The sequence below is a fragment of the Pinus tabuliformis genome, chromosome 8 (assembly GCF_031772625.1).
Source record: "Pinus tabuliformis cultivar Carrire ecotype Pingquan chromosome 8, CPIR1, whole genome shotgun sequence".
Lineage (NCBI taxonomy): Eukaryota > Viridiplantae > Streptophyta > Pinopsida > Pinales > Pinaceae > Pinus > Pinus tabuliformis.
The window spans coordinates 1,671,907,337-1,671,926,066 of record NC_142294.1 but is presented as its reverse complement, the minus strand read 5'-3'; the positions used below and the strand labels follow the sequence as shown (position 1 = coordinate 1,671,926,066).

At 36.0% G+C, this 18,730-nt stretch overlaps 1 protein-coding gene across 1 annotated transcript; it reads left to right on the top strand.

Annotated features, from left to right (window-relative positions):
• Window positions 1-10,262: 10,262 nt before the first annotated feature.
• Window positions 10,263-11,318, top strand: LOC149242607 (F-box/kelch-repeat protein At2g44130-like). Its single transcript, XM_089370898.1, has one exon. The coding sequence runs from the start codon at window positions 10,263-10,265 to the stop codon at window positions 11,316-11,318; it is 1,056 nt and encodes a 351-aa protein (XP_089227024.1).
• Window positions 11,319-18,730: the final 7,412 nt, after the last annotated feature.

Here is an 18,730-nt window from a genome sequence, read left to right as displayed (position 1 = left end):
TTGATTCATACACAGCATGTCACTTCCACATGTATGGTTGTCCTGATAATACATCACAAACATCAAGGGGAGGAACATCATACAATACTACATCTATGAAGGGCTTGATGTTGTACAGAAGGTGACATTACTAGCTTACGCGAAGATCCTGTCCTTGGTGAAGCCACCTAATGATGTATAGTTGTGGATGTTCTATGGTCAGTAAGCCCAACCACTTCATGACCTTTGCCCAAATGAGGTTATTTTGGCTCTTGTTGTTGATAATGAACTGTAGCGAGGATCACTTTACCCACATCTAGGAGTGGAGGAGACACTCCTCCTCCTCTAGATCTTCAAGTTCCTCCTTCCAGGTCTTCGTGGTGGCAACGGTGGCGTTGGGTTCCACATTGATAATATGCTTCCCTTTGTCATTCCCCTTATCGGGTTCTGACTTAGAGTCAAAACATGCATTTGATTCTGAAACCCTTAGGTCAGCCATCATGGACTGCTTGGCCTCACACTCACTTGTGTTGTGAGTGGAGCTCTTATGGAACTCACACCACTTTCCCTTGTCATTTTTCGATTCCGTAGCACTGTTCTTTGATTGCAGCTTTGGCAGGTTGTCTTGAGCTGACTTGCCTTGGCTTTGTCCTTTGTTTTGCAGTTTGGGGGCACCTTTCCCTTGCTTGGGATTCACATATTCAAGGTCTCGCTTCTTCTATTTAAACCTTTTTCTCAACCTTGAGTACATATCGGTATGTCGTGCCAAGCAAGGAAATGTTCAAGAATTCTATTTCTTCTTGGATGTACTTGTGCAGGCAGCCATGGTTTTTGAGTACTAAATGCTGCTCCAAATCCTTGATACCAAACTTTGTGCGAAGGGTATGGAAAATATTGGTAAAATTTGGCATGTCTTGGTCCCTTCCCTGTCGTAGCGTGGTCCACTTTATGTATTGATGCTCATAGCTTCCGAAAGGGTAGTACTTCTCCTTGATAGAAATCCAGAATGAATTCAAAGTGGGTGCAACTGAAAATAGTGAGGTCGTACTTTCATCCTTCTACTCGCAGTAGGTTTCCCACTAGTCCTTGACATGGGGGGTGACTTTGAGAAGAGCGAAAGAAATCTTTTCTCGGTTGGAAAAATCATGAACAGAAAACTACCCTTCTAGTAGATTTAACCATTTATCTACAAAATTTGCATCTATCTGACCCTCAAATATGTGAATTTCAAAGTTAACTTGTACATTAAAGGGTGTGGCGTTTCCAAAGTAGACACTAGAAGTAGATGTGTCACCCCTGGGTATCAGCTAAAGGATCTGGGCAAAGTTGTCCATCATCACATTCCTTTGTCACTCGAGGGCCTCTCTGAGCAAGATTTTGATGGGATCTCCTACCCCCTCATATTTCTTTTCATCTGCCATGGGAGGCTATTGGGATTTGTGACACTGGTCTTAAAAAGGTTCGACTAGTTCAAGCCCTAACTCCGTATATCCCGACCTCATTGGGGACATGCAAAGTAAAACATAGAAGAAGGAGACTGCTCTAATACCAATGATCCAGATTTAAGCAAGAATGCAAAAAATTACAGATATAACCATACATATAGAGATACATCATAAATAATACTTCATTTTATTACTATAAAATATTGAAATATGCTTACAAATAGAAATGGAAATAAACTAGCTAGGGTGATGGTAGCTTATCTCTGAGAAGAGATGTGGCAGCTACATACCTCTGAACTATGTTACAATGAGGCTCGAAGGCCTATTTACTATTGAGAAATAATGGAAAACCCTAAACATCCAAAAATCTAACCCTAGAAGATGAAACACCAAACAGTGGGCCCCGTTTGGGTAAATTGGTACATCAACTTCACGGGGTCATAAATTTGGCTTACGATCTCCGTTTGACGCACACAATATCTCGTTAGAAATATCTATCCAAGAGATCCAACTTTTGGAAGAGAAACATTAGTCCACGAACCCATGTCGCTCCTAGTTTTCGCAAAAAATGTTGTTTAGGGCCTCAAAACGACTCTGGAAGTTTAGGACTTGAAAAAATGGTAAAAATAGTAAACTATGCTACAATTAAGCAAAATGAAAAGCTGAAAGAAATAATGGTGGGGGTCTAAGTGGACTTGGTAGGTGGCCACCAATATCCACCTGGATCATATGGATCCAAACATCTTTCCACCAAGATACTATGTTATCCATAACCAAAATATCATCCACATAGATACAAAAGGTTAGTTGTTGATATGGATGTATGTACTCTGTGGTATGTACAAGTATTATTACACCAAAATGTCACGACTAATCATGTGCAGACTTATTTTACCAAGGTCCCTTAAGACTGTGTTAAAAACTTAGTAGGAGGAATTAAAGTGGAACTTCAAAGTTTAATTTGTTTTACTGTGACTAGGTTAGGTGTGAATAGGTTAGGTAGGAGGCATCATTTGAGATCTTGACAGCAATATCAATAGATTTTACCAAACAACTCCCTTTCACAAAGTTTCTTGATTGAGGCCCTAAATTTCATTGAGGCATGCTCACATTTCTTAGAAGAACGTAATATGCCATCCTCAAAATCCTCCACCTCCTCAAGTTAAAAAATAATATTAAGGGAAGGAAAAATTACTTTGAATCCTAACAAACCAATAGGATTTTTTCTACTTGTTTTATCGAGAAATATAATTCTATTAATGAAACAAGATGACTATGTAACCAGCAAATGTTAACACTCAAAACAGTTTTGTGAAAATTTTCCATCACCTAAGGAGAACATATAGATGAAGGAGATACTAAACATGAGGCTCCCATAATAGGTATAACTTAACCTCCACCCATCAATATCTCATTCTAGTTTTTCAGTTAATTTGATTGTCCCTCTTTAATGCATCCATCACTACAACACATGAACTCTTGAAGCCTAATATTTTCATATATTGAAAAGGCTTGATTGATCCGATCCCTCTACTCTAGCTTCTCACATGGATACGTTGTCAATATATTGTGTGTAAACTTAAGATAATTTGTGATCCCATTTTTAATACCATTAATTAAATATTCCCATCCATTATCTACTTTATTGTGTATAAACATGAAGGAGACATGAATGGTTGACTTACTAGTGAGGTGACTTCTAAATAGTCCACAACATCATAAGATGATCCATAGAAACATCACTAAAAGTCAACCCATATTAAATAGTTATAAATTTAATAATTCAGTATATAGTTTAATATATGTTATTTTCTAAATAAACCGTGGTTGATAATAATTTTGTTAACAATAACAAAAAGTCTTATATAATAGAATATGTTTGTGTGATTTTTCGTTAGCAAAAACAAATTTGATCATATTTCTATTCAATTTCAAAAAAATACACATGGTAGATACTTATAACATTCACAAGGAATTGAGGTCATCATATTCTTGTTACAAATTTCTATCTTGATATTTAAAATTCCAGCAAAGAAATTAAGAAGCCCATAACCCTTTATAATATTGATTGTAAACATCTAGTATTTTAAATATTTATAGTTAAATTATGCCATGATAAAAGTTTAATTACTTCCAATAAGGAAATGGTGTACTCTATCGTCACCTAGAATAGAGTACTCTCGCAAAGGTCTATGTAGATATGGCATTCTATTCAGTCAAGATTGAATATTGCAAAAAATATTTGGAGTTCTACTCTTCACTTAGCCATAGACCTTATTGCTCAAAATATTTCGAAAACAAGTCACGCATAAGCCATCAACCCATTACTATGTTGTCTCTTCTTAGCCTTGTCCCCAATTACACAAGCAAAAGTTATGTCACCATCTCCTTCTTCTCCCTCCTTATATAGAATACATCGATGATAAGGAACCCAACCCCAATGGTCCACCTATTGTTATATAATTATTCCTTTGTCTTGACATTTTCCATTCACATAAAACTACATTATATATTATTCTTCCTTTCTCTTCAATTTTGTAATATCAATATAATAATTAATTAGTAAAATTTATACTTGTTACAAATTTCAAATTTATGAATGGAATGTGAAGAAAAGGTATCATGTAGATATTGAACATTGCATGTCTTAAATCAATATGGAATTTGCATATCTTTAGAAATTGCACCAATGCTCGCTTTGCACATACCAAACAAGATTTTAGAAGGAGACCAAAATGTGAGATGAACACTACCAACATAGAACTTTAATTTAAAAATCCCAAAAACCCAACTTTCCCATTCAATAAGAAAACGATAGATAGGAAATGTAAGTTAAAATGTTGAAAAGCATAACCACTTGGTTCTTTCTCATATAAATTTTCTTGATGAATGAAAATAGTGTATTCCTTTGTAGAAAAGTATGAGCTCTGAAATGTTCCATGATAATTGCATATTCTTGGGGCTTGGTTTTCAAGGCAAAGTCCAGTGTTCACTCTAAACTAATTATGATTGTCAATAACCACTTGGTGAATGCTAGTAGTCAAGTAGTAAACCAACCACACTAGAATTTGAAACTGAATAGGTCAAAATGAAAATTAACTATGTTAACACAAGAGTTCAATAAGAACTTGAATTTGGTTACTCGTGCCTACTAGGGAGATATTTCCATTAAAAGAAATCATAACACAAGCAACAATACAACAAAGTATAAGTGATCTGAATGATGGTGTTACCAAAGATGTAAGTGAAGGACTTGGAAATTTATGGTGACCATGGGAATGATAGATCTCGAACACAACATGATAATATTGTTGGAGAGGGACATATCATTGTGGACGGATGGATTTAGTTTATGAAAGGGTCTCAACTAAATTTATGTAGTTGTATGGGATGTTTATCTTAGATACAGTGAGATTGGTTAAATTCAACTTATCAGGTTCATGAGGGTAGGGGAGGTAGGAGAAATAGAGATGGGAAGCTTAACAGTCCTCCACAAGGAAAATATATCCTTGCATGTAAAGGTAAAGGGAATTGTTAGGGGGTAATTTGATGCAAAGCAAGGGTGAATTATAACTCCTTGAATGCACATCATGAGACTGTGTTTAAGATTTTCCATTCTAAAGCTACGAGAATACTAGAGTGTAAGCACAAGGGAGAAGCTAAACATATTGTGGGTTGAGAAGAGGGCCAAGAAGGCCCTTTCTGGTTCTTCCTCTTTTAGATTGGAGATACAAGATTTAAGAGTGTTTATAAGGTAGCAGTAAAGATGAGATGGATTATCAAGCATGTGCTGGTATGGGTGTTGTTGGACTGTCATAGTAGAAAAATGATGTAATGGATAAAATGAATGCATGCTTCCAAAGAAAATTTCAATGTTGAGGAGCAACTTGGGAGGGGTAGTTGATGGTTCCCTAAGCTAGGTCAAGTGCTTGCAATGGATTAAAGATCAAATTCTATTGCAAAGTCTCACAAGGAATATGATTATGAAATAAATGCACATGAAAAATTAGAAGTCAAAGTCTAAGACTCATTTCAAAGAAGTGGTTCAATAAATCACCACTAAGTTTTGAATGGGATCTAAAATTTGACTTTCTCAAAATTGAGTGAAGTTGGAACCAATCTAAAATAACTTGAAACAGTTACTGTTAATATTAAAAATTTAAGTAAAAGTTGGCATTATCCTTATCTTTCCTTTTCAAAAAGGAAAGATAAGAAGAATGTCAACTATTACTTTAACTTTAAAAATTAAATATTTCCATTAATTACTAGGGTTAGGTTTTGTAGGGCCCTAGGGTTAAGATACTTTTTTTCCTTTTAATTATTTTTTAATTAAAAATGTATTATTTCGTGGTCATTAGCTATGTCGCACTACATTCTTCAGAATTGGTCAATTTAGTAGAGAACTAGTCAGTTTGGTGTTTTAATGTCAGTTGAATACAAGACCAACCTTAGCCAATATCAACCACCAAACTAGAGTAGTATAACTCTGAAACATTGGGACCAACCAATTCCACTAGTTCTAGGCTAGTTCCAATAAGAGTGTGCCCTTCTCATCTTCCTCTCAAGTTGTTTTGTTGGATCCTTTTAGGAAAGGTGATTTGGAGAGTACCATAAACTGTCAGACTATTGTGAGCACCTAAGATCATTAGTTAAGCCTTGACGAATAGAAATTTGCAAGGAACTAGTACAGACATCCCAAAACATATTTAGTGAGGACTTGCATGCAAGGAAATATTACAGACCTCCCAAGATACTTACTAAGGACATGCATGACCAAAAAGCATCAGCAAAAATTATCCACCCTCAAAAACCATGCCCAAAACATTGAAATGTTGTGCAAAACAAATTGTTGGTCAGCTATTAATACTACCAACAATCATTCCCTCCACAATTTCACAAGAATCTCCTACTCAAGCTACCTCCTCCACTATGGTTGTAGTAAGTTCTTGCAACTATGTGAGCTACAAGTAATTAAAATTCCCTTGTTATATCCACCAACCTTAGTGAACTTGACTTCTTTGCATGCCCCAACTATTTTAGGTTGATTGATTAGTTAACTCTATGATCACCGAGTTTGACTAAAGTCCCACTTCTTAAATTACCTTCCACTAGTTATTCCAAAAGATAGAACTAGTTTAACTGACAACAACCTCAGATAATTGACGCTTATTGCTACAAAATAGCACTCGCATTTGCAGAACTGAACTCTAACTCATCCAACTCAAATTTACTGAGTAAACTAGGTGACACAACCCATGCCACACAAGTTAACATCATCCAAGTTATCTGTTGATGTGGAAATTTAATTTTTTCAATTTAGTCAAGGAAAAATCAAATTGAGAATTTATTGCTATGTTTTTCAACACATAGCTCATTGGAATGTATTACTTTCACTTTGAAATTGGCATAGTTCACATCTTAAGTTCATAAGGTTTTAGGCTGATGTGGTTCTATCTGTTGTGTATATAAAGAATAAGTGTCCATTTCTTGCTATTAGAAGCAAGGCTCCTTATGAAATGTCATATGGCCACATTCCTTCGTTGAGGCATCTCAAGGTCTTTGGTTCCTTCTGTTATGCCTTCATACCTAAGGAACATATAAAAAACTCAGTGCAAGGAGTCACAAATGTATCTTCTTTGGGAACTCATACCTCAAAAGCATACCATCCCTATGATGAAGTGAATAAGAAGTTTATAATATCTAGAGATGTGACCTTTCTTAAGTCTTCGAAGATTGACAATGTTGTTGAGTGGAAGCTTAATTGTTTGGATAGATTCAAACATGAAAAGTATTTTCAAGAGTTCGATAGTGAGATTCCACATCTCCTTCTCTTAGCTCTATACTTTCTATGAAGAGCCTTGAAGAAATCAAGTTGAAGGAAATTCCTTTCCCTGCCTTGTCAGGAAAGAGCTATGAAACTAGTTGCAGCAAGTAGCCAAATCACACAAGCAGTGAGGGTACATGCAAGATACAAAGCTAGGATTAATGCAAAGGAGTAATGCAATGCAGTGTACTGACTATATACATATCATCAAACATCTTTCATCCCACTTAGGATGCCTTGCATCATGCCTCATTAGTCATAAGGTCATGTTGGTCACAACCTCCATACCTTAAGTAAAAAAGTGGTAATACTATTCATGTTCTAAGCTATATAATAAATAGGTGAAAGGGAGCAAGACACGTAGAGGAAACACATGGAATTACTTTTAGTTCTTGCAAACATGCATGTCATTGAGGAAAAGATGATACGGCAATGATAAACAAACTTTTAAGCTACAGTAAGAGGTGTATTTCAAAATAAGTGCTTTGTTTTCCATACCTATCCTCCAAACAATTATGCATCAGATGGAGTCTTCATGCAGTCCCGATATTCTATCATACCTTAGGTTCCTTGATCTGATTCTTTGTCTCCTGAACTCCTTGAGAGTCATCTATCATGTCATCTTTCTTCCTGGCCCCTGAGAGACATAGTTGTGTAGTTTCAGCGGGCAATGATTGTTGCGAGACGAGGCCTTGGGAGGACACAATTACAGATTTTTAAGATGCAAGGAACTCCTATGGGATGAGACGCTGGGACGACACATCCACATAATTTAAGGATGCAAGGAAAAGTGGGTAGTCAAGGGACAAAACTGCACAGTTTCTAGAGATAGTGGGTTCTCGCTAAGGGAAGGACATTGGGGGAAACCACTGTGCTATTTTGAATGCTAGGGGAGGTTGGGATTTTTGTGCATTGCACAATTCCAACACGCAAGGGAAAATATTGATGGTTACATATGTGAAGTGTGCAATTTAGGAATGTTGGATAAGGCTAAGTTGCTAAGGAAACTCTGAAATTTAGCTAAGTGTGGGATGAGTGGAATTGATGTGAACAGTGATAAAAATTGACTACGATCACACACTTGAAAACATAGGGATACAACATAGACCATCAAACATATAAAACATACTTCGCTTAATGCAACAACCTTTATGGCAACTTATGACAAGTACGACTCCGGTGATAGACTTTGGGATGATAAAGGGAACACTTGTGTAAGAGTGTGTGAAATGAACATGAAACATGTCTATGTGGTGAGGACAATCCATTCTCATAAAGCTTTCTCCTTCAAGCAAAACAAACCGCCCTTTTCATGACAAGAAATAACCCCCATGCCTAAAGATGACCAATTCTATGTAAAGAGAAAATCATGAATGACTCTTAAGGTCGAAAAAGAGAGCTTGATATCATGAACATTCCAATAACTGACTAAGGAACGATCGATCACAATATCCATAGTAGGCTTTGAAATTTAAGTGCAGGCCAAAATTTTGGAGGGTGTTGAAGCCGCTACAACAAAGCCTTCACCTTCTTGCTAGCTTCTTTTTCAACTAGTATCTTGAATTCTATGAACTTGGAGACTTTCTCATCTTTCTTCCACATGAAGAAGATCCAACACTTTCGTGAGAAGTCATCAATAAAAATGACAAAATATTTGTGTCTAACATTGTAGGTTGTTGAGAAAGGTCCATACACATCATAGAGGATCCTTTCTAGGACTGCATGCGCTTTGTTGTCCCGATCATGGAATGTGGATTTTATGTACTTCTCCAATGTACATCCTTTGCATATATCCTACTCCTTAAGTGATCCTTTAGGGAGGCTAGTGGCTATTTGTTGTATAATATTCAAGGTACCACGATGCAAATGACAAAGTATTTTGTGTCAAAGTTCATCGACATCGCGACTTGCACTTTCTCCCCCTTTGTCTTAATGCAACACACTCTTCCACATCTAGCTTATACAGGTTCTTCACACGAACCTCGATTGGCTTCACCTGCCCTGTGGCTATGTGTCTGAGGAACACTTTTTCTTTGTTGAATATTACTTCACAACCATGTTAAACGAACCACATGGTGAATGCTAGTAGACGGACCTCTAATCCTTTACCTTTACCTTTTTTTACTAGCCCCTCGAATTGAAAATTTGAAGACAAAATATTTCTTTTCTCTTAAAAAAACGTCTTAAAATCCCCCTCCATGTAGTAGTGCTGAATGCAATGCCACACAAGTTGTATCTAATTGTATCAATAGATATGAAAGGGACAAAAGAGGAATTGGTGTAAGAGAAATTGTGTGAGTAAAAGTTGTCGCGTTCTTTCGCCTATCCCCACAGAAAAAAGAGCCCAAGATATCTTTGTCTTTATAGAAAATAACATGAATGGTAAGTAAAATAACAACCTCGGTATAAGTACAAGACAATATTATTGATATTTTATCCTCATCATATTATAATTAATAACAATAAATAAATACACACCTAAAATAAAAAATTCTAAATATAAAACAATAATAATAAATATACATAAAATAAAATGAACTGAAAAATATTATTATTATTATTATAATAATAATAATAATAATATTATTATTATTGTTATTATTATTATAAATTGTGTTAAGTACTAATTGATTTATTAAAAACCCTTAAATTACTCAACTAACTAAATCCATTCGACTTAATTTATCTATATAAATAGACTTTATATAATTTAAATAAAACATTCTTACATAAAGCATTGCCATGCCAAGTTGTTGACCGGTAAAATTTATATTAAATAATTATATTGCGAATTAAAAAATTATATATTTTCATATTACCAATAAATAACATAGTTTATCAATTAACTCCCTTTCTGGTCGGTTTGAAATTAGGTTTCCCAACATCCACACTATATATTTGACCGCACTTTTATATTTTGAGGTACCGTCCTCCATATTGTTTACTTCTTTGTGTGTGGTAAAGCTTTGGGTAAACTCGATCGATCAGGAAATCGGTGTGTATAGGGTGCCCTAATGGACGCTATTCCGATGGATGTCGTTCGGCAGTGTTTGCTAAGGATGCCTTATACATCACACGATACGCTGAAAGCTGTGTGCAATAGCTGGGAGGCTATGGTCCGTAGCCCTACGTTCTATGCTGACAGGAAGAAATGTGGGACGAGCGAGCAGCTTATTTGCCTGGTTCAAAGAGATATCAGGAATCACAGAGATATGAACCCTGACCCTGTCCTTGTAGTAACGGTATACGACCCTGTGAAGGGCACCTGGCAAAGGCTACCTCCAATTGATGATCCCCACAATACTGAAATACCAATATGGTGTCAGTGCGTAGCTGTGAATCGGAAGCTACTTCTCATAGGCGGATTCCAACCGTCCGATGAAAGTTTGACGAAGAGTATCTATATTTACGACTTTGAGTCTGCGAGATGGCGCCGCGGAGCTGACATCCCCACAGCTCGATCATTCTTTGCCTGCTCTGTCTCTTCTTCCACCGGACTTGTTTACGTCGCTGGCGGGATCGACGAGCGTGGTAGCCCTCTTGCAGCTGCAGAAGCATATGACGTGGTGAAAGACAAGTGGACAGTTTTGCCTGCTATGATCGAACCCCACGGCCATGGATGCCGCGGTGTGTTCGTGGATGGTAAATTCATGGTGTTACACGAAGGCCAACCTGCAGAAGTTTTCGATCCGAGTGAGGGAACGTGGAAAATGAGGGCACATTGGTGGAATTTCGTGGGAGAAGTATGGAGAAGTTGTGTGATTTCATCTTCTTCTTCGGAGTTGCACGTGTTCACCGAACAACAGGTGGAGAGGTACGATGTTGAGAAGGACGTTTGGAGTGTTGTAGCTACTCTTCCGAATCCCCACCATCTGGAGCTTTTTACGTGCGCTACATTGTGGCGCGACCAAATTTTTGTAAGCGGAGTGGGCGAGCGACCGCGTTCCAACCCAGAAAAACACATCTCTTATCTGTTCAATATGTCAACCAGGCAGTTCATGGAACTTCACCGTGATTGTGGGGAGGACTTTGCGGGCATGATCCTATCTGCAGCGACCGTGGAGATTTGAAAGTAATTTTTAGATGCGCGCCCAATTTAATCATTGTGTTGTGTTCAATTCTATATCAGTTATTGCTTAGTCCGGCTAGTACAAGAAATGGTCTTTTTTGTGTTTTTCCGTTGTCAATTTTGTTCAAAACTTCTGTATGAAATTTTAAAAGTGGTTTAGTTTGTAAAGGTTGAATAAGAGATGTTGAGAGTGTTGTTTTAATAAAAAAAAAAAAAATTATGATTGTGAAGTTTTTTTCAAGTTCCCAATACCTTAAATCTGATTCTTAGGAAGATAACCCATATCCTCATTTAGCAAACAATTTTGAATCTAGGCCTTAATATCTCAGAGAGCTATATTGTTTTTTTTTTAATTTCTAAATATACCAAGTCATTGTTGTGGTTAATATGACAGATTTTTATGGAATTGAAATGGGTGGAATTCTAATATATTGTGGTCTTAAGGCCACCGAACATCTTTTATTATCTTTGTCCCATTCTCACAATATTTCTAACCTTGTCAATATTAGAGACTCTAAAATTATCATATGATACTAAAAATTCTTCCAAAGGATATGCATCTGAAGAAAATTCTCAAGCGAGTTTGAGCCCTATTATGAATTTTCATTCTTACAAATTGTACCATGTGTTGAGGTAGAATAATAGTGAAGATGATAAGTATGATAATCAAGGCACATCCCTGGCCTTGGGTAAAATATTAATCAGTGACGAAGAAAAAATATATTACATTATTTAATGAAATTGTTTTGGGTTAAAAATTATCAAATTTTGAAAAAAAGGTGTGTCAAGTGGTGTTTCAAAAAGATAATATTAGTCTCCTCTTCCCAGTGCTTGTGAGGGCTTTTTTGAGTTTTGCGTATGTGAATCCGATGCCAGCAACATGTAAGGGGTCATCTCAAATACTATTCATGACCACCTCCTTTCTAATTTCATTAACTCTGTGAATAATAATTCAAGATGGTTTTTTGTCATCTTAGAAATGACACATTTTAGGGCTTTTGGGCCCTATTTGATTGAGTATTACAAGGGATTTGGGCATAACTTTCCACGTGGAAATATTTTGGTAGTGATTTCAGATGTCATTTCCATGATTTAGGTCATTTGGAAGAGATTATATCATGATGAGAAATTAAATTTTGATTGTGGTTTTTACTATTTCCCTGCAAAAAACATCGCAATGACCATAGGAAGGTAGATAGATTTATGGGTACACATATATTACCTCCCAGTTCTTCAATGTTGCAAGGTGTGTGACATTATTATTCATTATAATTCACTTCAATTTATTTCTATGTACCTTTTTTCCTCCAATGTAGGCTCCTCTCTTCAACTTGTTTTTTGGACTCCATTGGATTTTTAATGGAACGTAAGGACTAGATTAGTAGAATTTTGGTGTCGTTTTTGATATTTCACATGGAGTGGTTGAGGTAGAATATTTAGGATGAAAACCAATGCATCAATGGGAATACAAATATAGGAACATTTCTTCTTATTCATGCAAGCGGTAAGCCCCTTCTTTGTCAATTCAATGCAATATTTAGAAATGCTTTATGTCTGGCAGTCATGTTGGGTTCTTTCATTCCCTTTTATTTTGTCATTGAAATTTTAATTTGAATTTGAAGTTGATGCTCCTAAGAAAGAGAATTTTTCAAGGAATTTCTATTATGCCTCACCATTTTGGTTAAATTTAGTGTCAACTGATGGAGTAGATGCAACAACTTCTTGAGGAAGTTTCTACTCTGTTGTTAAAATATAATCATATACAATGGAAATTCTTATTGATCATTGACCGCTTTTTCAAAAGATATAAGATGAACTATCTAGCCCTCATCAGCAGTTTGAGGACCTACAAGTGACTCTCAACCAACAACCTTTAGATTTATCTACATCTAATAAATCACTTTGTTCTAAGAAGGAAATCCTTTCTAAATTTAATGATCCAACCCTAGCTTTGGAAAATGATACATAGCAAGAAGGTTTAGGCTGACCCACTCCCACTTATTAGCATGTTTAGAAAATGTTGTCAAATTTTAAGCGCTTTTTGGAAAACATTTACCACTAAATATCATAGGTTAGTTATATCTGAAGACTGGATCTTTGAGCTCTTGGGAATTTGGAATAGACTTCCAAACATTGGTTTTTCATTTATTTCTTTCCCATTTTGATGCAAAATTTGTGACCTAAACACATTTTTTTTAATATCTTTTCTCATTCCAGTTAGAAAAAATACAATGAGACACATCCAAAAACTTGGGATGAAAACCTAATATATATACAACACACTTATATTAGAGCAGTACATACTTATATTAGTAAGTCCCCTTTTGAAACTTGCTTTAAAGATTTGCAACCTTCACCTTTGGATGTTACACATGGACAAAAAGGAGGAGTGAGGGAGGATCTCATACGGGATGCATTAAGAGTAGAAAAAATTATTGAGAAGATTAGATAAATCCATTTGCAAGTACATAAGACAATGAAGAAGTCAAAATAAAAATATAGTACCATGAATTATGAGCATGTAACAAAGAATTTATTTAGAGTAGGAGACAAAATATAGTTGTAGTTGAACAAGGAAAGACTATAGGGTCCTGATGGTAAGAAGATCAAGGTTTTGTGGTATGAACCTTTTGATATATTGGAAAAGGTGGGAGATAATTCCTACAAACTCAACCTACCTTGATACATGCACATTTACTCAATAGTGAATGTGGAAAGTCTCAAACTCTATGAGCCTTCCATTTTGGAATAAGAAGAGGATCATGCGTTACATAGAGGACTTAGCTCTGAATGCCCCAGCAGAGTTGACAAAGCATACAATTTTACAAAAGAGGTCAAGAATTAGAAGATAGGGGTAACATGACCTTTGGTAGATTGAGTTGAAAGGAAAAATACCAAGCAAATCTAAATAGTACTCAAAGAAGAAGGTAGAGAAAGAATTTCCTCACCTAATTTAGTATGAATTTTGAGGATCAAAAGCCTTCAAAAATTGGAGGCATGATTTGTATCAGATCATCATATTATTTTTCATTTATCTCAATTCTTTTAGAGTGGAAAAAATTGGATGAATCAACTTGCAAGGTCATTTTACATTTAACCTATTTTATGATTCGATTCCTCTTCTAGGTCCTCTACTAGGCTTCACAAGCATTCTCTAACAATCTTCTACAATTACACGTTGCTAATCTAAACTTCATTTCATCCTTTACTTTGTTCCTTCATGCCATAAAATACGACAGACAATCCTTTTCACAAACTTCACAGATGATCGAATATTACTTTCCCCCAAAAAATGGCAATCTCTTTTTCCTATTTATGATTTATGATTTTATTTTTTTTCTTACAAGAAATCTTGCCCGAATGACCCAAATATAGATTGATTCCTTAACTCTTTGGAGCTTAAATTGAATTGCATGAAACCATATGATGTGGCTGTATTCTATAAAAATATAGATCTGAGACCTTATGAGCATTGTAAGTTAAAATACATCAGATATTTTCGACTTAGATTACAATCTTCAACACCGAAATTCATTATTCACCCCATAAGACCAAGAGCTGGGATGGCAGGCTAAAACAACAAACTATGACACCTAAATTTTGACCACATTGTGAAGCTCAACAAAAATGGAGTTGTATGGGACTTGTAAGAAATTTCCAAGCCAAGTAACACAATCTGTAAATAATGTCAAATTGGAAAGAAAATATGAGTGCCCTTCAAACCCAAAGAAAATTCATCAAGTAGGCGACTACAACTAGTTCACACAAATTTATGTGGGCTCAGAAGAACTGAGACTCCAAGTGGTGTGGTTGAAAGAACCAATAGATCCATGCAATAATTAGTAAGAGCAATGATGGAATCATTTAGTATATTGCTTGAGGAAAAAACAATTATCTATATTCCTTTCTTTTATTGAAGTTGAATATATAGTAGCTACAACTAGTTGTAGTCAGATTTCGTGGTTGAAACAAAATCTACATGATATGTAAGTTACTTATGATAAACCCATTCCAATCATCTGTGATGACACAAGTGTAATTAACATATCCAAAAAATCCTATTCTTCATTTAAAAACCAAGCATGTCCCCATAAAGCACCATTTTATTAAAAAACAAGTGGTTGATAGATCATGAAGTTAGAATATGTCTCGACCAAGGAACAAGTTGTTGTTATCTTCACCAAAACTCTTTCTTGATAACCTTTTGAGTATTTAAGGTAGAATTTTGGAGTGATGTATCACTCTTTTCTTCATTGCATTTCTTCTCAAGAAAAGAGGGAAAACATCTAAATATGTACAAAGATTGATATAATGACTCAAGAAGAACGAAATTCAGGGAAGTCTATGAGTGGAAAATTAATATCAACAACCTATTATATCCTTTTAAGGGGATAATGGTAAGAGGGGGAGTACCTGATCCATCTTTTCCATTAACGTCAGTGGGGGAGAGTAAGCAAACATTGGAGATGAGATAAAATGTGTACAAAGATATTGAAGATGGAGAGTGAATAAGGGGGAGAGCGATCAACCATTAGATCTTCAAAACCAATGTTTTGAGTGTTTCCAAGTGGTGGTGCCATTAGCTCCACTAAGGAAAATAAGTATTTTGTTGGGTATTGCTCTCGAAGACCTTTCCAATGGTATATGGCACTCGATCTAACTCCCCGTGAATAAAAAAAAAACTAAGGTTGAATTCTGGTAGTTCAAGCAAGGTTCCAGTTGACGATGATTCCTGTATTGGTCTCACATTGTCCAGACCAACACCAAAGATGAAAAGGTGGAAGCATGGAGTTAGCAAGCAATGGCCAGTAAGGCTTACAATCACAATCCCTAGTCGTAGGGTGCTTGGCCTAGGCAGCCAAGTGCTCATCTAATCCCCCGACCTAACGATATGGAAACATAAGTAATGAGAAATGTGTAACATGGGGGATTCACTCAATGAACCTTTGACATAACACATGCATTCGTGGCATAGAAACAAATACCCTTAATTTGACTACACAGTGGAAAATACCTCTAAAAATCACATTATTTTATCCCCTGCCAATATGAACCTAATACACCTTCCCAATTTGAAAAACACCTACTTTCACTTGATATTGTAGGTGTCCATTTTTTCATTAACATTTTTAATACCACTTTATATTTTCTCAATAACTTTGAGCTCCATTTTTTATACCTACCAATATAAAAACCCTTTAACCCCTATTATATGCTGAATATGTTATGTCACTTTTTCCTCAATGTATATCCCCTAATATGATAGCACGTGGTATGGTATTTCTCCCCTTGTAAAGCCCCCGTGGCAAGTGGTAAGCCCACATGACATTGCAAGGAGATGATGCGGCCCAATTAGGTTATTATGCATGGTGGTGATGTTATAGGATGACACATGAAACCCTGCGGACATGGCACGTTGCAGGTGGATTTGGCCCCTTTAGGTGACTAAGTGGCACTTTTTGAGTCACACATGACAATATCGTGGTATGAAATGTGGTAGAAATATGACATGGGAGATGATGTGGTAGTAACATGATAAAGATGATGTAGCAAAATCTTACACATGGAAGGTTCTCATTGGATGTTGAAGATTAAACGTGGCACTCGCAGGACTCGCACCAAGGACTAGTTTTGCAAAGATTTTTGGTGCACTTATCCCTGGATAAAATGATCGAGAACTAAAAAATGAACCCAAAAATAACATAATGACAAATTAAAAGTCATTATGGAATCGGTGATCTGGGAGTCCAACAGTTTGTCAATTTACAATTTTGAATTTCGAATGGATCTGGATTAAATAGAAAAGCATATTGAATATTTGGACATTCAAAGTGTTTGAGAAATTCAAGGCTATTCACAAAAGATTGAATCTAGATTTTGAGCACAAGGGCTAGTTGATCCATCTAGCTATCTTGGAATCCAGGAGTTAAGAGATGTAAACAAAATTTGACCACAATAAAATATCTAGATATTGTATTTAGAAAGAATATGGGAAGTGGTCAATATTCCAATGATCACGGTTCTATATCTTGCACCATCCGAATATTTGACGATTTGGGAGTTTAGAAGTTTATTTGCACATCTGTAGGGTGCCACATGTCATCTTGTACTCGTGTTCATGTAACTACCATGTGTCATCATCTCATTGGGCCACTTCATCTCCTTTCCATGTCATGTTGGTTGTTTCTCGCCACTCGCAGCTCGTTGTTGATGTGTGCACATTATTAGACTTGATGGTACGATAAGAACTTGGATTCTTAGGTGAAGCACCTTGTGACCAAGGGTTGTGACTAGAAGCCTTATTGGTCACATCTTCTTTGCTCTATGTTGAAAGAATATCATCTCTCTTTCCTTAGTAGCTAGGATTTTCATTGCAAAAAGAAGATTAAATGATTGTTTATCATCTTCGATTGCATTTTAGGAATTGTACATCTACATCATGCGATCAACCTGAAAGGCAAATTTCTTAAGTAAGATCAACTGTAAAATAAATTTAATGAATCTAAAAACGCTTTGGAACCTAACGCACAACATTTAGAAGTCTAGGCTAGAGACGTATTCCAGCGTCGTAAAGCCTGGTAACTGTTGTTTTCATTACTGGTTGGCTGATTCCTCCACTTTGAGACGATAAGTGCTAGTACGGACTTTTCCTCCCACGTACCGTCGAGTATATATTGGGAGACCACAATAGGCTTTATCCTTTATCCATAGGAAGCCGTGTCTGCCGCCCTATCGATCACAATGCACTAAACACAGCATTCGGGAAGATTGACTCCCGTACCGTAAAAAGTATTCTGCAGTTTTGCGATTGGTTTGGTAATCCCTCTGTCTAGATTTCCAGAGTAGTCTCTTTCATTCCTTTTCAGACTCCTTAAAGGAAAGGGTCCATCTGAGCACTTGTCACTTGTTAGATGATCCAAAAATACTTTATTATCATAGGTTATAAAATTGAAATAAAATAATTATTAATTTAAGAAATTAAATTAATAATTATTCTAGAATGATTAATTATTTTAGAGACAATTAGAATTAGTATATTGTTGTAACAAGATATGACTCTCCAAATGAGTCGTATCTTAGGCTCTATTATAGGAGATTAGTTAGCTAGTTGGTTTGAATAGCATTTATTGTAAATGGACACTTGTAAGTGATCCATAATTAGAGGTAGTTAGGACATGGAGCTTATAAATAGCTCATTGCAAGAGTGTTTGGTTGTTCGGGTGTAAACTCTTGCAAAATCAATTATGTAATTGTTTTTTTTTCTGATTAATAAAATTACGTGTCTGAGGACACTTCTGCCATTATTGTGGTATCAGAGCTCCAGTAATGTTGCAGTGGATTTGAGGAGATTCCAACTCAACAAAGTCCTGGAAAACTCCATTCAGTTGGCCAGCAAATCATTGAAAGGATAAG